The following is a 20,354-nucleotide window of genomic DNA, read 5'->3' as shown; positions in this document are numbered from 1 at the left end:
GATCACAATAGTCCTTACTTTACTGAGGAGTTCGAGGGAGGGGATCACAATAGTCCTTACTTTATTGAGGAGTTCGAGGGAGGGGATCACAATAGTCCTTACTTTATTGTGGAGTTCGAGGGAGGGGATCACAATAGTCCTTACTTTATTGAGGAGTTGGAGGGAGGGGATCACAATAGTCCTTACTTTACTGAGGAGTTGGAGGGAGGGGATCACAATAGTCCTTACTTTATTGAGGAGTTGGAGGGAGGGGATCACAATAGTCCTTACTTTACTGAGGAGTTCGAGGGAGGGGATCACAATAGTCCTTACTTTATTGTGGAGTTCGAGGGAGGGGATCACAATAGTCCTTACTTTACTGAGGAGTTGGAGGGAGGGGATCACAATAGTCCTTACTTTATTGAGGAGTTGGAGGGAGGGGATCACAATAGTCCTTACTTTATTGAGGAGTTGGAGGGAGGGGATCACAATCGTCCTTACTTTATTGTGGAGTTCGAGGGAGGGGATAGCAATAGTCCTTACTTTACTGAGGAGTTCGAGGGAGGGGATCACAATAGTCCTTACTTTATTGAGGAGTTCGAGGGAGGGGATCACAACAGTCCTTACTTTATTGAGCTCTGTGGTCTCCTCCTTTATAATGGCGTTCTCTCCGTGTAATTTCTGTTCCCCTAAAATCACCTTGACAGTGTCATGTCGAATCTTTTCGTGCTCCTTCTTCAATCTAAGAGAGAAAAAAGAAAATCACAAAAAGTGCAAAGTTAGAAGAAAACCTGATATCTATATAGTGTTTGTTATTCCAAACATTCTACTGATGAATATATAACAGTTATCTAAACTAAAACCTGTTTAATGGACAACCTTTATAATATAGACGAACATGTAAAAAAAAAAAACATAAATATAAAGTTAAAGTACTCAATGTTTAGACAACTATGGAGATAAATAACGGTCTGGTATATCTGTTACCTGTTACAGGTAAGATAATTTAATTTAAAACGTACCTAGCTATGATCTCCTTAAGTTTTTCGATTTCCTGACTATCAGTTGCGGTCAGCCTGCTATGTCTGTCCTCACTAACTGGACTCCTTCCAAGTCTGGTCAAGGCAGCATACTACACAACAATGATTATCAATTTGGTATCATTAACGGTAAAATGTAAGACAACAGTGATTATCAATTTGGTATCATTAACGTTAAAATGTAAGACAAACAGATATCTAGGGTGAAGCATTCATATCAACTAGAAATGTAAGCAGCAAGACTAAAAACAACTTTGCTACATACAAATTTGTATAAAACATAACATCAAAGGGGCATAACTCCCACTGAAATAATTAAACAACGACCTGAGGTACTGTTCATTTGCACCAGGTTTAAAAAATATAGGTTTAAAGAGTAAGGAGTATTAATCAAGATAATTTTCTGTCTACAGACACCCAGATAACAGATACCCTCATCAAACCTTGTTCTAGAGAATATTCAAAGTTAACTTGATGCACTATTTAAAGTGATTCCTCATTACTTCTCTAACAAAGCGATTAATATTTTTTTGACTCTACTTGTAAAAACTTACCAAATCCTTTTCAAGTGAGACTTTATCTTTCATCAAACTCAGGCGTCTGCTCTCTTGGACTGCTTGAGCTTTCCGTTTTTCCTGTTGAAGTAACAACTTTGTAAATAATTTCAAGAACCAAAGGAATGGCTGATATTCAATTAAGGTACATGTGCTCCTGTTATATATAATATTTCTGAAAATTGTTTTTCAACTGAAATTCATGCACTTTTCACAAATCTTCAATCAAAAACATCAGAATTGTAAAGAGACTCCAAAAAAAACCCGAAAAAGGAACATTTGATGTGACATTTGATGTGACAAAATTTCTAGATTAAGATGAAAAATGTTTGTTTCCAGGTAATTGTTTTCTGATGATTTTTCAAGTATGTATCCCTGGCTGTAAACAGAAGGGCCCGACCTGAGTGGCAATAGAGAAATATTTTGACACAGTAGATCATAAATATTACACACAATAGGCAATTACATCAATAAAATCTCCAAAGGTTAGCAAACATATTGTTGACACTCGGTTTCACTGCCAGTGTGAGATATAAGGTACTGAAATAGACACCCAGGTATAAGTATGTAGATATTCAGGCAAGTACATATAAACAATGATACAGAAGGTCTGTCCACCACTCTGACAACTATCAAGTATGTATTCGGGTTCAGTTCCGTACAGGGAGGTCAAATACATACATTTTTTTTATATTTGTGTGTTAGAATATATCTATTGGGTATGGAAAGTTACCAAAGTCAGTGATATATACCATCAACTAAATTGTTGATAAAAGACTTCATTCAATGGTAAGACAATTAATTTCTAAAAAAAATACACCAAACATTTAAGGCTATATACTAATCTACATATACTGTCCAAAAGGGTTCAACTAAGATCTGTGTAAAAACTTTGGACCTGGTCGACCTACTAATGTTTTACATGGTCATACATTAACAGTGTATACAACACTCCGATACCTCTACTGTCAGCTAGGAAATCAGGGGAGACAACTATCTAAATTTAAATAGAGATATATTTGTGATTGAATATTTTCATTTCAAAATGATGCAAGAATTGGAAAATGAAATGAATAATAATAATCACTTTGACAGTCAGAACTGAGCCATATTTACTACTATGAAATGTAAACCAGATTAAAATCAGTTTATTTTTATGAGATCTATTATTACATAAACCAGTCAAACAGGTGAACAAAAACTCTCAAGTAGTGATAGTTATTTTGTAAATAACATTAAGATAACAGATCAAATATAAACAAAATTGTTAAATCAATATATATAATTTACCTACAATTAACAAATATTCTAATGAATAAATATGATTTACCTACAATTAAGAAAATATTCCAATAAATATTTACAATTTACCTACAATTAAGAAAATATTCCAATAAATATTTACAATTTACCTACAATTAACAAAAATTCCAATGAATAGATACAATTTACCTACAATTAACGAAATATTCCAATCAATAAATCAGCTGTTGATTCCTACGATGTTCTTCCAATGTAAACAACCAAGAAAAAAATCTGATAATCTGCTTCAGAATCAGGTGCCAAGAAAATCTAATGTCACATATTGGAAGTGCACCCCTTCTAGACATCTGAATATGGCTCTCTGATCTAAGTACCATTAATCCAGTTTTTGTGTTCGTTTTATAGTTTTATATGTGAAGTCAATAGTGCCATTCAACGGTTATTTGGTTGATCAGCATTTTCATGAATGCTTCTTAATCTTCTTTATTTTTGAAGTAAACCTTTCTTACCTATAGATAACAATGAAATAATCCATTTATAATGAATGAAGAATCCATAAAATGATATGAGGGTGTGTGAGGTAAAAATTTGGGTGGTAAAGTTAATCTGTCCACGAAAATAACTTGTTACCCTAAGTCAAGCTTATCCTAAATCATTGGATTAATTATTGGGTTTAAACTATTATTATGTGGAATACACAGTCTATATGTATTACTGACATTATAATCCAACACAAATATTAATAGACGAGAAAATGTACTGTGAAACACTAAAGGACTACAAACAAGACTGTGTCCAGTGGCACATGAATCCAGTGACACATGAGACTGAGTCCAGTGACACATGAGACTGAGTCCAGTGACACATGGGACTGAGTCCAGTGACACATGGGACTGAGTCCAGTGACACATGGGACTGAGTCCAGTGACACATGGGACTGAGTCCAGTGACACATGAGACTGTGTCCAGTGACACATGAGTCTGTGTCCAGTGACACATGGGACTGAGTCCAGTGACACGAGACTGAGTCCAGTGACACATGGGACTGTGTCCAGTGACACATGAGACTGTGTCCAGTGACACATGGGGCTGTGTCCAGTGACACATGGGGCTGTGTCCAGTGACACATGGGACTGAGTCCAGTGACACATGGGACTGAGTCCAGTGACACGAGACTGAGTCCAGTGACACATGTGACTGAGACCAGTGACACATGAATCCAGTGACACATGAGACTGAGTCCAGTGACACATGTGACTGAGACCAGTGACACATGAATCCAGTGACACATGAGACTGAGTCCAGTGACACATGTGACTGAGACCAGTGACACATAAATCCAGTGACACATGAGACTGAGTCCAGTGACACATGTGACTGAGTCCAGTGACACATGGGACTGAGTCCAGTGACACATGGGACTAAGTCCAGTGACACATGAGACTGAGTCCAGTGACACATGGGGCTGTGTCCAGTGATGCATGAGAATGAGTCCAGTGACACATGAGACTGTGTCCAGTGACACATGAGACTGAGTCCAGTGACACATGTGACTGAGACCAGTGACACGAGACTGAGTCCAGTGACACATGGGACTGTGTCCAGTGACACATGGGGCTGTGTCCAGTGACACATGGGACTGAGTCCAGTGACACATGGGACTGAGTCCAGTGACATGAGACTGAGTCCAGTGACACATGTGACTGAGACCAGTGACACATGAATCCAGTGACACATGAGACTGAGTCCAGTGACACATGTGACTGAGACCAGTGACACATGAATCCAGTGGCACATGTGACTGAGTCCAGTGACACATGAGACTGAGTCCAGTGACACATGAGACTGAGTCCAGTGACACATGTGACTGAGACCAGTGACACGAGACTGAGTCCAGTGACACATGGGACTGTGTCCAGTGACACATGGGACTGTGTCCAGTGACACATGGGACTGAGTCCAGTGACACGAGACTGTGTCCAGTGACACATGGGACTGAGTCCAGTGACACATGAGACTGAGTCCAGTGACACGAGACTGAGTCCAGTGACACATGGGACTGTGTCCAGTGACACATGTGACTGAGTCCAGTGACACATGAGACTGTGTCCAGTGACACATGGGACTGAGTCCAGTGACACGAGACTGAGTCCAGTGACACATGTGACTGAGACCAGTGACACGAGACTGAGTCCAGTGACACATGTGATTGAGACCAGTGACACATGAATCCAGTGACACATGAGACTGAGTCCAGTGACACATGTGATTGAGACCAGTGACACATGAATCCAGTGACACATGAGACTGAGTCCAGTGACACATGTGACTGAGTCCAGTGACACATGGGACTGAGTCCAGTGACACATGGGACTGAGTCCAGTGACACATGAGACTGAGTCCAGTGACACATGAGTCTGTGTCCAGTGACACATGAGACTGTGTCCAGTGACACATGTGACTGAGACCAGTGACACGAGACTGAGTCCAGTGACACATGTGACTGAGACCAGTGACACATGAGACTGAGTCCAGTGACACATGGGACTGAGTCCAGTGACACATGAGACTGAGTCCAGTGACACATGAGACTGAGTCCAGTGACACATGAGACTGAGTCCAGTGACACATGAGACTGAGTCCAGTGACACATGGGACTGAGTCCAGTGACACATGAGTCTGTGTCCAGTGACACATGAGACTGTGTCCAGTGACACATGAATCTGTGTCCAGTGACACATGAGTCTGTGTCCAGTGACACATGAATCTGTGTCCAGTGACACATGAGTCTGTGTCCAGTGACACATGAGTCTGTGTCCAGTGACACACGGGACCGAGTCCAGTGACACATGAGACTGTGTCCAGTGACACATGAGGCTGTGTCTAGTGACACATGGGACTGTGTCTAGTGACACATGGGACTGTGTCCAATGACACATGAGACTGTGTCCAGTGACCCATGGGACTGAGTCCAGTGACACATGGGACTGAGTCCAGTGACACATGAGAATGTGTCCAATGACACATGAGAATGTGTCCAGTGACACATGGGACTGAGTCCAGTGACACATGAGACTGTGTCCAGTGACACATAGGACTGAGTCCAGTGACACATGGGACTGTGTCCAGTGACACATGAGTCTGTGTCCAGTGACACATGGGACTGAGTCCAGTGACACATGGGACTGAGTCCAGTGACACATGAGACTGAGTCCAGTGACACATGAGACTGAGTCCAGTGACACATGGGACTGAGTCCAGTGACACATGAGACTGAGTCCAGTGACACATGGGACTGTGTCCAGTGACACATGGGACTGAGTCCAGTGACACATGAGACTGAGTCCAGTGACACACGAGACTGTGTCCAGTGACACATGAGACTGAGTCCAGTGACACACGAGACTGTGTCCAGTGACACATGAGACTGAGTCCAGTGACACATGAGACTGTGTCCAGTGACACATGAGACTGTGTCCAGTGACACATGGGACTGAGTCCAGTGACACATTAGACTGAGTCCAGTGACACATGGGACTGAGTCCAGTGACAAATGGGACTGAGTCCAATGACACATGAGACTGTGTCCAGTGATACATGAGACTGTGTCCAGTGACACATGAGACTGTGTCCAGTGACATATGGGACTGAGTCCAGTGACACATGAGACTGAGTCCAGTGACACATGGGACTGAGTCCAGTGACACATGGGACTGAGTCCAGTGACACATGGGGCTGTGTCCAGTGACACATGAGACTGTGTCCAGTGACACATGAATCCAGTGACACATGAGACTGTGTCCAGTGACACATGAATCCAGTGACACATGAGACTGAGTCCAGTGACACATGAGACTGAGTCCAGTGACACATGAGACTGAGTCCAGTGACACATGGGACTGAGTCCAGTGACACATGGGACTGAGTCCAGTGACACATGGGACTGAGTCCAGTGACACATGGGGCTGTGTCCAGTGACACATGGGGCTGTGTCCAGTGACACATGGGGCTGTGTCCAGTGACACATGGGGCTGTGTCCAGTGACACATGGGGCTGTGTCCAGTGACACATGAGACTGAGTCCAGTGACACATGGGGCTGTGTCCAGTGACACATGTGACTGAGTCCAGTGACACATGAGACTGAGTCCAGTGACACATGAGACTGAGTCCAGTGACACATGAGACTGAGTCCAGTGACACATGGGGCTGTGTCCAGTGACGCATGAGAATGTGTCCAGTGACACATGGGACTGAGTCCAGTGACACATGAGACCAGAGTGACAGTAAGTTTGTATGACACATACAGTTACATTGCTATTGGGTTTTATAACTTTTTAGCCACTGGAATCATACCATAAGCCAAGAATCATTTTATTCTATTTCAATTCAAATTTTCGCAATTCTAACATATTTGTACCTCCACAACATATTGATGATCACATAGAGTGTTGACTTGGTTGCTGTTGAAGGTACATATACATTTGTTGGGCAGTAGGACAGTAACACAGGGACATTCAAATTGCTGGCAAGTGCATCAATTTTCTTTTCTTGCATTCCTAGACAATGACTGGCATACAACATATATATCCTGACTATTAATGGAATTCACTCATCATTAAAAATATACAGGAAACCTACAGCCATCAGGACCATGAATCAAAATTAAGCGTTTCATTTTTATAACTTTAACTTCACTTAAATCCAGATGTTTTTCTGTTTAAATTCTGAATAATGTACAGGTGTCTTCAATGTGAAATTATTCAAGGTAGAAATACCACGTAGAAATAAAACATAGATATATAAGGTACAAATACAAGGTACAAATACAAGGTACAAATACAAGGTACAAATATGAGGTACAAATACAAGGTACAAATACAAGGTACAAATATGAGGTGTAATACAAGGTACAAATACAAGGTACAAATATGAGGTACAAATACAAGGTACAAATACAAGGTACAAATACAAGGTACAAATATGAGGTTTAAATGCAAGCCACAAATACACATTAAAGGTACAAATATGTTTAAGTTAAGGACACAACCAGCAGCCTCCCGGTGCAGTGATACAGGAAGATGGAAAACACACAAGGGAGATAACTCACTCACAAAATAAAGCAAACTAATATGTTTTTATTACTAAAGACTTATGTTTACAGAAAAAATGTATTAGAAATTATCTGATAGACTTACCTTAATAGACATAAGTCTCTGCTTGTAACTGTCATATTCATTTACTCTGAAACAGAAAACAGGAGATTTCTCATAAGCTGTTATTGAGGAGGGGTGTTTAAATTAAAGGGGGAGGGATGAGATAGGACCTGTCAGTCAGTGAAACACCTTATCATACAAAGGTCACACATTGTCTTCAGTATCCATTAAAAACAATACTGTCCAGGTAACGTCCAAATTGTTCTCACTATATCCATATTCTATGTATAAGACATGTAACATTACAGGTATCAATTGTTCCTTTTATCAGCACTACTGTGATCAGAGGTACTGCTGACAAACTCATGCCATTCTTCTCACATTCCAATTCCAAAGTTTTTCACCAAGTGCTGTATTATCACACCAGGATTAAGCTGCCATCGATCTTGTTTAAGTTACGATACTGAACTTGTTTGAATTCTGATAACGCTTGTCCACTTCTCAGCGATGGTTCCAAGTCAATAAGAACCCCTATTTTCATACGATGCTGATATCCTAACTACAAGTTTCTAAACAATTCTGTGGAACTACTATCATGTGCATTGTTATAACCAAATTCTTAATTTTGCAGCTCAAATACTCAAGAGTCACTGTATCTATGAAGTTCAAATCCAAATATTATTTACTAACATAATCACATCAAATCATTTCATATTAGATATGTAAGATATACAAAGACTATTGTTATAATAATAAATCCTTTGTCATCCTGTACGCTACATTGTGGGACAAATCTAGAATAACTGAGAGCTGGACAACATTACCACCTATGAAATGAAATCCAATTAGAATTTTAGCCCAGAAACTAAGAAGGTGGTCAATACCCAATATTATCCAGTAGGACGGTCTGATGACCAGTCATTGTCGCTGTCCACTACTTATCTACTCTCAGGTAGATAGCATACCTACCTGGAAATATTAGTCTACTCTATACATTCAGGTAATATTAACCCTCAATAAGCCGTACCCTGATTTCTCATGGACGACCTCCCCACATCTATAATGACACTCCATACTTAACAGTCCACGACAGTCACTCAAGAACGACCTCCCCACATCTATAATGACACTCCAAACTTAACTGTCCACGACAGTCACTCATGGACGACCTCCCCACATCTATAATGACACTCCAAACTTAACTGTCCACGATAGTACCTACCTTGTAAAAAATAAGCTTAGATGTTTCTTACAAACACAAGCATATATTAAATTTTTTCAGAATTTCTTCTTTATGAGTTTTAAAAATTTTGAAGATCAAACTACTTAAAAAAGAAAATACTTCAGACCTGATCTTTATTAAAAACCTAACAAGGGAAAATTTAAAAGTTGAAAATTAACAGCTCTCATTTAATGGCCATTACAAAAAAATTGTTGAAATATTACACATTATTGTTGAAATAGCATTGTGAGTTTTAGAAGGGAAAAAAGGCCTCTTTTCACTTGAGAGAATCTGACTTCCCTTTCAGAACAGGTCTTTCCTGTTCACGAACGTTTTAGGTTATAGGTTCTTGTTTTGATAGATTTGAATACAAGTGTGGCAAAATACAAAATAAATAGTACACGACAGAAATATAAAATAAATATTACATGATAGCTGTGTACAACGTCAAATTCTAAATTCAGAACTGGAAATATTTCTGACTTAAGTTACAAATTAACAATGCACTAATGACTAGTTTAATTAGATATATGCTACGTTATTCTGACATTCCCAAAATTTCTTCCATTTGATAGAAACTTCAATGTCCAGACTAAAATAGCTTACCTGTATTTATAGTAAACCTGAAATATCGGCCTTACCTCTGTTTCCTGGCCTGAAGTGAGTTAAGCGAGATTCGATCTGGTAAGTAGGTAAACCCATTGATACTGCCCTCTAGTTTGTAGCCTGAAACAGAAGTTGAAATCCAAAAGATGGTATATATTATGAACCTCTATGCCATTATCCTGTAAACCTTTCAATTGATTAAATCCAAGTAAACAATAAAAATGTCTATAAAGTCACTGAAAGTAAAATATGAAAAGTTAATCTTTTAAAAATTAACTAAACAGCCATGTCTAAAATTGATATTTTTGTTTACATACTTGACAAGTTTTTCAATCAAATGTATGTAACTGTAAACTTGTGTATCTCACAGCTATATTGGATATTGAGGCCAAGTCATGTGATGTACTGTGGCGACATACAGCGCACCTTTTAAAAGTCAGATCTCCAAGATTAGCCACTAAAACCACCAATTGACAAAATTAAGCCCTGAGGTTCACCAAAGAAACATTTAACATCAGAGTAACTAGTCTATATTTTATCTCACTGCTTTAATTGGACAAGGTTCAAGGTAAAACAGCTCCCACAGGGCTGAAACAACTTCAAAATGTTTCATCAACTTAAGACAGACAATGGTATCCCATTTATTTACCAAATTTTCTTATTTTTGTAATTGTTTACAGTTTGATAATATACCAGCTCAGAAATTATTGTGACTGAAACAGTAGCAACTTGTACTATGAATGCTTCTCCAATCAGTATTCCACAAAGTACCATTGGTGACACAGTATTTATATTTCAAATTATGTTATTTGTTGACACAACAAAGCTAATTACAAGTAATATAATACAATGTATGTATTAACAAAGGTATGAGGCAACACACAGTTTTTTTCCAATTTACAATATTGCAGGTTGAAAAGTCCATCTATATTTGTTTTAATAGATCTCTATCAAAAAGCTATTAACTATGTACTTACAAAATTTTAGCCTCTTATATAACATCTTTCAATAAACAGTTACCTTCTTTTATCAATCAATATATTCATATCTATGTTTAGTAAGAAACAGATTATAAATGAAATACAGTACCCATGGATTTATAAATTGTCTACTGAAGGTTTTAAAGGCTCGAAAAGATTCTTCATAAATAGTATAATGTTTATTCTAAATGATGTTTCCAGCTAATGATAAGATGATTTTGTGCCAAGACTACAGATAAGAATCTATTTATAACCCTTCACTACAATAATCTATTACTAATCTTGGTACCACACCAACATGGACATGACCACCATCCTGATGATCTGGACATCAGAATATAGGCTTCCTTACCTGTTTGTTTGCCAAGATACTAATGACTACAGTAACGAATCTCTGGTAGAATATGAAGAAGAGTATAAATGTCCCGCTTCCTTACAAGGTATGAATGCCAACGTGACCTGAATATTAGATTACTACACACATAAAGTATCTGTGTAAATCAGAGATCAATATAAGGTGTCGTAAAGTGACCATTAGATACACACTGGTATACCATCCTTCTCTGCAGAACTTACAATTATTTTTCTTCTTTCTTTTTCAATTATTTTATTATTTTCTTACTTTCTGTCATTAGCAGTGAAATAACAACATAAATGTCAAAAGTCATTGCATTAAAATATAAAGATCTAAACATTGAATAAAAAAGTGGAGTATTGCGTTAAGGTAACCCAGTATGACGCTAAGGTAACCGAGTATTATGGTAAGGTAACCCAGTATTACGGTAAGGTAACCCAGTATTACGGTAAGGTAACCGAGTATTATGGTAAGGTAACCCAGTATTATGGTAAGGTAACCCAGTATTACGCTAAGGTTACCGAGTATTACAGTAAGGTAACCCAGTATGACGCTAAGGTAACCAAGTATTATGGTAATTAAGGTAACCCAGTATTACGGTAAGGTAACCAAGTATTACGGTAAGGTAACCCAGTATTACAGTAAGGTAACCCAGTATTACGGTAAGGTAACCCAGTATTATCTCAAGGTAACAGAGTTTTACTGTAAAGTAACCCAGTATTAGTGTAAGGTGTCCATGCCTTCATTGAGCAGCTAGTTCATGTAAACAACACCTGACAGTATTCCTAGCTCTATATATATCTGGACCAATAAAAAAGATCCCTATGGAGGAACTACGTCCAGCATCATACACACCAGGAATACTCTAAAGTGAACACAACAGTTGTATTGACCAACACCAAAAGCTGACAGTGACCCACTCACCATAGAAACTACCCTGACACCCGATGTGTTATCAAGTGATAAGGATGTCAGTGGATCTGAAGCCTTATTGACAATTATCCGATAATAACAGGTGGTATATTCTGTCTGTATGTAAAAGTACAGAACCTGACAATAAAACCAAAGTCTGATCAATGTGTCCAGGTTGTAATTAATTCTTGTTAAAACCTTGGCAATGATGGAGGAATCGAGACTCAATTTTTTCCCTAATTGCTAGTTATTATTGTTCATAATTTAAAAAAGAATATCTATTTTCAGAAATTTGAAATATGCTGTTTTAAGGTAGAGTGTACAAGTCTGTAGGAAAAAGATCTATAAATAATGTTTTCCGAGACTTACAATTTTCAACAAGTACAATCTCCCTGTGGAAAATTCCTAGAAGCTGGCAAGTCTACACTGATGAGAGATAAGAGGCCCAGATGGCCTGCATCGTTCACCTGGATATTTCAGTAATCATGGCAAAATACTCTCATTTAAACTATACATGTATTAGAAATATTTCCTACTTTTTGAGATGCATTTCCCAACGATGGTTCAAACAAAATGTGGAGCAAATCCTGTCATTCTTGAAGTGAAGGATTTTTAAGAATTCCCTACTGGACCCCTTTTCCAGGCCACAGGGGAGCCACATACCTCATTATACAACACTGAATCTCCTTTGGCCACTAAAGCCCCAGACCAAATTTCATCGAAATCCATTCAGTCACTCAGGACTAGTAGCAATTTGAATGAATTACCTCTATTTCCATTATTGGGCCCGACTCCTCTGGTCCCAGGGGAGCCACACCCTCCATTTATACAACATCGTATCTCCTTTGAAAAATAATGCTCTAGACCAAAATGTTATCAATGCACGAGAACATAAATATAGATACATGTTATACTCTACGGAGATAACTCCTACCACGAAAATGTTATACTCTAGGGAGCTAACTCCTACCACGAAAATGTTATACTCAAGGGAGATAACTCCTACCACGAAAATGTTATACTCTAGGGAGATAACTCCTACCACGAAAATGTTATACTCTACGGAGATAACTCCTACCACGAAAATGTTATACTCTAGGGAGCTAACTCCTACCACGAAAATGTTATACTCTAGGGAGATAACCACTACCATGAAAATGTTATACTCTAGGGAGCTAACTCCTACCACGAAAATGTTATACTCTAGGGAGCTAACTCCTACCACGAAAATGTTATACTCTAGGGAGATAACCACTACCATGAAAATGTTATACTCTAGGGAGCTAACTCCTACCACGAAAATGTTATACTCTAGGGAGCTAACTCCTACCACGAAAATGTTATACTCTAGGGAGATAACCACTACCATGAAAATGTTATACTCTAGGGAGCTAACTCTTACCATGAAAATGTTATACTCTAGGGAGATAACCACTACCACGAAAATGTTATACTCTAGGGAGCCAACTCTAACCATGAAAATGTTATACTCTAGGGAGATAACTCTTACCATGAAAATGTTATACTCTAGGGAGATAACTCCTACCACGAAAATGTTATACTCAAGGGAGACAACTCTTACTATGAAAATGTTATACTCTAGGGAGCCAACTCCTACCACAAAATGTTATACTCAAGGGAGACAACTCTTCCTATGAAAATGTTATACTCAAGGGAGATAACTCCTACCATGAAAATGTTATACTCAAGGGAGATAACTCCTACCACGAAAATGTTATACTCTAGGGAGATAACCACTACCATGAAAATGTTATACTCTAGGGAGCTAACTCCTACCACAAAATGTTATACTCTAGGGAGATAACTCCTACCACGAAAATGTTATACTCTAGGGAGATAACTCCTACCACGAAAATGTTATACTCAAGGGAGACAACTCTTACTATGAAAATGTTATACTCTAGGGAGCCAACTCCTACCACAAAATGTTATACTCTAGGGAGATAACTCTTACTATGAAAATGTTATACTCTAGGGAGATAACTCCTACCACGAAAATGTTATACTCAAGGGAGATAACTCCTACCACAAAATGTTATACTCTAGGGAGCTAACTCCTACCACGAAAATGTTATACTCTAGGGAGATAACCACTACCATGAAAATGTTATACTCTAGGGAGCTAACTCTTACCATGGAAATGTTATACTCAAGGGAGCTAACTCTTACCATGGAAATGTTATACTGAAGGGAGACAATTCTTACAAGACAATTACAAACTAATTACACACTAATATTTAAGTACCATAATTGAACTAATGCACTAAAAGTAACAAAAACTTAATTAGATAAGAATTAACAATAACTAAAACAAAAATTACAAATTTATTTCATGGAATACTATTTGTTTCTATTATACTTTAGACATATGCTAAAAATAGACCAAAGATCACTGCTGAGATTAAGAGTGTTTGTGGTAACCACCCGAGGGACTTTTATCTAAATGGAGAAATGACAGATCAAGTTTTAAATCAATAAATCAATAGTTTAAAATCAACAGATTGTCAGACTGGCTCTTCTCCAATTCAAACAAATTTCTCCACATATTCTATATATTAAACCCTGCCAAGATACCATCATACACTTTATACAGAGATATACTTGTGTCAAAACAACTAGTTCAGATATTAAGATGAACAATGATGTCTTATGAACTTGAAATGGGAGATATTTACATATACAAATCTTGCCATATGTAACAAGATTATAATAAGAGGCCCATGGACCTTTACATTCACCAGAGGTCTCAAATACATATTGATAATTGATGTTTTTGTTTTTGAATTACCATTTTCACCAGTGTCCTTCAATTTAACAAACTTTTCAGTCTGTTATCCAAGTACGCCAATGTCCCAACATCATGACCCTGGGCGTCTTGGTTATTGAGAGTTGTTTAAAGGTTTTAACACATTTAACCTAGCTAGGTCAAAGTCATTCATTTTAATAACTTTGGTAGCCCTTCATCCCAGCATGATACTGGCCTAATATCATTTACTAACACCTGGCATTAAAGATATTCTGTAATATAGTAGAAACCTGAATTTGCCTACACCTGACATTAAAGATATCCTGTAATATCATCAAAACCTTAATTTACTAACACCTGACATTAAAGACATCCTGTAATATAGTCGAAACCTGAATTTACTGACACCTGACATTAAAGACATCCTGTAATACAGTCGAAACCTGAATTTACTAACACCTGACATTAAAGACATCCTGTAATATAGTCGAAACCTGAATTTACTGACACCTGACATTAAAGACACCCTGTAATATAGTCGAAACCTGAATTTACTGACACCTGACATTAAAGACATCCTGTAATATAGTCGAAACCTGAATTTACTGACACCTGACATTAAAGACATCCTGTAATATAGTCGAAACCTGAATTTACTGACACCTGACATTAAAGACATCCTGTAATATGATCAAAACTTGAATTTACTGACACCTGACATTAAAGACATCCTGTAATATAGTCGAAACCTGAATTTACTAACACCTGACATTAAAGACATCCTGTAATATAATCAAAACCTGAATTTACTGACACCTGACATTAAAGACATCCTGTAATATAGTCGAAACCTGAATTTACTGACACCTGACATTAAAGACACCCTGTAATATAGTTGAAACCTGAATTTACTGACACCTGACATTAAAGACACCCTGTAATATAGTCGAAACCTGAATTTACTGACACCTGACATTAAAGACACCCTGTAATATAGTTGAAACCTGAATTTACTGACACCTGACATTAAAGACACCCTGTAATATAGTCGAAACCTGAATTTACTGACACCTGACATTAAAGACACCCTGTAATATAGTCGAAACCTGAATTTACTAACACCTGACATTAAAGACATCCTGTAATATAATCAAAACCTGAATTTACTGACACCTGACATTAAAGACATCCTGTAATATAATCAAAACTTGAATTTACTGACACCCGACATTAAAGACATCCTGTAATATAGTCGAAACCTGAATTTACTAACACCTGACATTAAAGACATCCTGTAATATAATCAAAACCTGAATTTACTGACACCTGACATTAAAGACATCCTGTAATATAGTCGAAACCTGAATTTACTGACACCTGACATTAAAGACACCCTGTAATATAGTTGAAACCTGAATTTACTGACACCTGACATTAAAGACACCCTGTAATATAGTCGAAACCTGAATTTACTGACACCTGACATTAAAGACACCCTGTAATATAGTTGAAACCTGAATTTACTGACACCTGACATTAAAGACACCCTGTAATATAGTCGAAACCTGAATTTACTGACACCTGACATTAAAGACACCCTGTAATATAGTTGAAACCTGAATTTACTGACACCTGACATTAAAGACACCCTGTAATATAGTCGAAACCTGAATTTACTAACACCTGACATTAAAGACATCCTGTAATATAATCAAAACCTGAATTTACTGACACCTGACATTAAAGACATCCTGTAATATAGTCGAAACCTGAATTTACTGACACCTGGCATTAAAGACACCCTGTAATATAGTCGAAACCTGAATTTACTGACACCTGACATTAAAGACATCCTGTAATATATAGTCGAAACCTGAATTTACTAACACCTGACATTAAAGATATCCTGTAATATAGTGGAAACCTGAATTTACTGACACCTGACATTAAAGACATCCTGTAATATAGTCGAAACCTGAATTTACTGACACCTGACATTAAAGACATCCTGTAATATAATCGAAATATATCATTTATATACCATGAACGTCAGCCAATTTTCTAGATGAAGGACAAATTCCTGAAACATTATTTCATCAGGGAATCAGTGATACATACTTCAAAATCATTAAAATATGAAATGTGGATGTCCACCCAAAAATGTTACAGGTATGAAATGACATCCTGTATATTATGAAATTTTACCAATGTTCAAGTAGAGTAATACCCTCTAGAGATCTAAAGTACCAGCAAAGTTACATTTATGCATTTATGACCAGATATATATGGTACATCATAATACTGTCACAGGAAAATGGAAAGAACTAAAATAGATATCAAGACAGAGACAAGAATTATATCATTGTTATAAACAGGTGATTGTTATAGACAGGTATTTGTTATATATTGTTATATACAGGTGAGTGATATATACAGGCGGTAATTAAAGACAAGTGTCTGCTTCATACAGGTGGTTGTTTATATACAGGTGATTGTTATAGACAGGTGGTTATTATATACAGGTGGCAACTAAAGACAGGTGATGGCTATATACAGGTGGTAACTAAAGACAGGTGATGGCTATATACAGGTGGTAACTAAAGACAGGTGATGGCTATATACAGGTGGTAACTAAAGACAGGTGATGGCTATATACAGGTGGTAACTAAAGACAGGTGATGGCTATATACAGGTGGTAGTTAAAGACAGGTTACAGGTGGTTGTTATTGACAGTGATCCAATAGATCTACTGTCTTATCTTTCCTAAGCTTATAAGGTTATATTTTCGACCTGTTGAATAGTGTACAACAGACAATCAAACACAGACATGTACCTTGTTTGTGGAGTCGAACAAGTTGACAAGCGAGTGTCCACTCTCCTGTATCTAGGCAGCCATCTTTGTTGAGGTCAGATAAATCCCATACATCGACCAACTGCTCCGGCGATAACTCCGAAGATTTGAGAACCTCACGTGCATCAGCACCTGTGAAAATATGATTCTTTAATTTTCTTAATTCATAAAGACAGATTTTACACAACTAATGAAATACTAAAGATCCAGACCAAGGTCACTGTGAATCCATTATAATCATTAATTTACCAAAGAGATTTCAATCTAACCCTTATCATCTAAGGATGATTACTGAGATCTAGATCAAATCCAGGCTACCTGTATGTCACAATGGGAACCAGGTGATAGCAATGGGTGATAACGACAGGTAATAACGGATGATAATAAAAGGTGGTAACAATGGGTGATAACGACAGGTAATAATGAAAGGTGGTAACAACGGGTGATAACGACAGGTGATAACGACTGGAAATAATGAAAGGTGGTAACAACGGGTGATAACGACAGGTAATAATGAAAGGTGGTAACAACGGGTGATAACGACAGGTAATAATAAAAGGTGGTTACAACAGGTGATAACGACAGGTAATAATGAAAGGTGGTAACAACGGGTGATAACGACAGGTAATAATGAAAGGTGGTAACAACGGGTGATAACGACAGGTAATAATGAAAGGTGGTAACAACAGGTGATAACGACAGGTAATAATGAAAGGTGGTAACAACGGGTGATAACGACAGGTAATAATGAAAGGTGGTAACAACGGGTGATAACAACAACTAATAACAATGGATGATAACAATCAACAAGTGATAACAATGGGTGATAACAATGGGTGATAACAACGGGTGAAAACAATGAGTGATAACAATGGATGATAACAACGGATAATAACAATGGATGATAACAATGGGTGATAGCAATGAGTGATAACAACAGGTGATAACAATGAGTGATAACAATGGATGATAACAACGGATGATAACAACGGATGATAACAACAGGTGATAACAATGGGTGATAACAATGGGTGATAACAACGGGTGAAAACAATGGGTGATAACAACGGGTGAAAACAATGAGTGATAACAATGGATGATAACAACGGATAATAACAATGGATAACAATGGTATGCAGAGTGATAACAAAAATAAACAATGATGTAACAATGGATGAAAAAACGGATGAAAAAAAACGGAGTAACAACGTGTAACAATGGGTTTTAACAAAGGGTGATAACAAAGGGTATAACAATGGGTATTTAAAAACATTAAAAAACAACTAAACTGGGGGAAACTTATACGGGATAACAACGGGGAAATAAAATTCCAAACTCAAACCCCCCCCCCTCCCTCTTTTCCTTAATTTCAACTAATAAACCCATTATGGACCTTTCCATTTCCCCCAAAACCTGACCCCTGAACATTAATGACATTGTAATTATAGTTGAAACCTGAAATTTAAGTGACTTAACACCTGATTTGAACATTAAACGAATTAATACATGTAAATTGTGGAAACCTTTTTTTTTTTTTTTTTTTGGGGGGGGGACATTGTTAAAAACCTAACGAAAAAGTCCTTTATAATGGAAGTTTAACAGACTTTAAACCTTAATATAGTCGAAACCTGAATTTACTGACACCTGACATTAAAGACACCCTGTAATATAATCGAAATATATCATTTATATACCATGAACGTCAGCCAAATTTTCTAGATGAAGGAAAAATTCCTGAAACATTATTTCATCAGGGAATCAGTGATACATACTTCAAAATCATTAAAATATGAAATGTGGATGTCCACCCAAAAATGTTACAGGTATGAAATGACATCCTGTATATTATGAAATTTTACCAAAGTTCAAGTAGAGTAATACCCTCTAGAGATCTAAAGTACCAGCAAAGTTACATTTATGCTACTTGACCAGATATATATGGTACATCATAATACTGTCACAGGAAAATGGAAAGAACTAAAATAGATATCAAGACAGAGACAAGAATTATATCATTGTTATAAACAGGTGATTGTTATAGACAGGTATTTGTTATATATAGGTGATTGTTATATACAGGTGAGTGATATATACAGGCGGTAATTAAAGACAAGTGTCTGCTTCATACAGGTGGTTGTTTATATACAGGTGATTGTTATAGGACAGTAATATACAGGTGATGTATAAGGTGAGTGATATATACCGGCGCGTAATTAAAGACAAGTGTCTGCTTCATACAGGTGGTTGTTTATATACAGGTGATTGTTATAGACAGGTGGTTATTATATACAGGTGGTAACTAAAGACAGGTGGTGGCTATATACAGGTGGTAGTTATAGACAGGTTACAGGTGGTTGTTATTGACAGTGATCCAATAGATCTACTGTCTTATCCTTTCCTAAGCTTATAAGGCTTATATTTTCTTACATTTCGACCTGTTTGAATAGTGTACAAACAGAGATCAAACACAGACATGTAACCTTGTTTGTGGAGTCGAACAAGTTGACAAGCGAGTGTCCACTCTCCTGTATCTAGGCAGACATCTTGTTGAGGTCAGATAAATCCCATACATCGACCAACTGCTCCGGCGATAACTCCGAAGATTTGAGAACCTCACGTGCATCAGCACCTGTGAAAATATGATTCTTTAATTTTCTTAATTCATAAAGAC

General features: G+C 37.5%; 2 protein-coding genes across 2 annotated transcripts in view; both read right to left on the bottom strand.

Moving 5' to 3' along the window:
* Positions 1-14: 14 nt before the first annotated feature.
* On the bottom strand, positions 15-19,426 carry LOC117324838. Its single transcript, XM_033880666.1, has 8 exons — positions 19,378-19,426; positions 17,666-17,815; positions 9,854-9,938; positions 8,033-8,078; positions 1,574-1,654; positions 1,002-1,111; positions 192-721; positions 15-22 (listed from the first exon to the last, which is right to left on the bottom strand). Exons 1-8 carry the CDS (start codon positions 19,424-19,426, stop codon positions 15-17), a joined length of 1,059 nt encoding a protein of 352 aa, XP_033736557.1.
* A 777-nt stretch (positions 19,427-20,203) lies between these two features.
* LOC117324958 (epidermal growth factor receptor substrate 15-like) overlaps positions 20,204-20,354 on the bottom strand; it is a 100,758-nt gene continuing 100,607 nt past the window's right edge. The window contains exon 5 of the mRNA XM_033880803.1: positions 20,204-20,312. Within this exon, the coding sequence (XP_033736694.1) occupies positions 20,215-20,312 (98 nt within the window). The 3' untranslated portion in view covers positions 20,204-20,214. The remainder of the gene's footprint in view (positions 20,313-20,354) is intronic.

Source organism: Pecten maximus, chromosome 4 (assembly GCF_902652985.1).
Source record: "Pecten maximus chromosome 4, xPecMax1.1, whole genome shotgun sequence".
In the NCBI taxonomy this organism is placed as follows: Eukaryota; Metazoa; Mollusca; class Bivalvia; order Pectinida; family Pectinidae; genus Pecten; species Pecten maximus.
This window is presented reverse-complemented; position numbering and strand designations above follow the sequence as displayed.

Excerpts from the sequence above, each read along its gene's own strand:
- LOC117324838 (XM_033880666.1), bottom strand. The coding sequence starts at position 19,426 with ATGTTTCAGGAATTTTTCCTTCATCTAGAAAATTTGGCTGACGTTCAT. Across the intron at positions 1,655-8,032 it reads AGAGACTTATGTCTATTAAG|GAAAAACGGAAAGCTCAAGC; the intron begins GTAAGTCTATCA and ends TTACTTCAACAG. Across the intron at positions 722-1,001 it reads CTTAAGGAGATCATAGCTAG|ATTGAAGAAGGAGCACGAAA; the intron begins GTACGTTTTAAA and ends TTTCTCTCTTAG.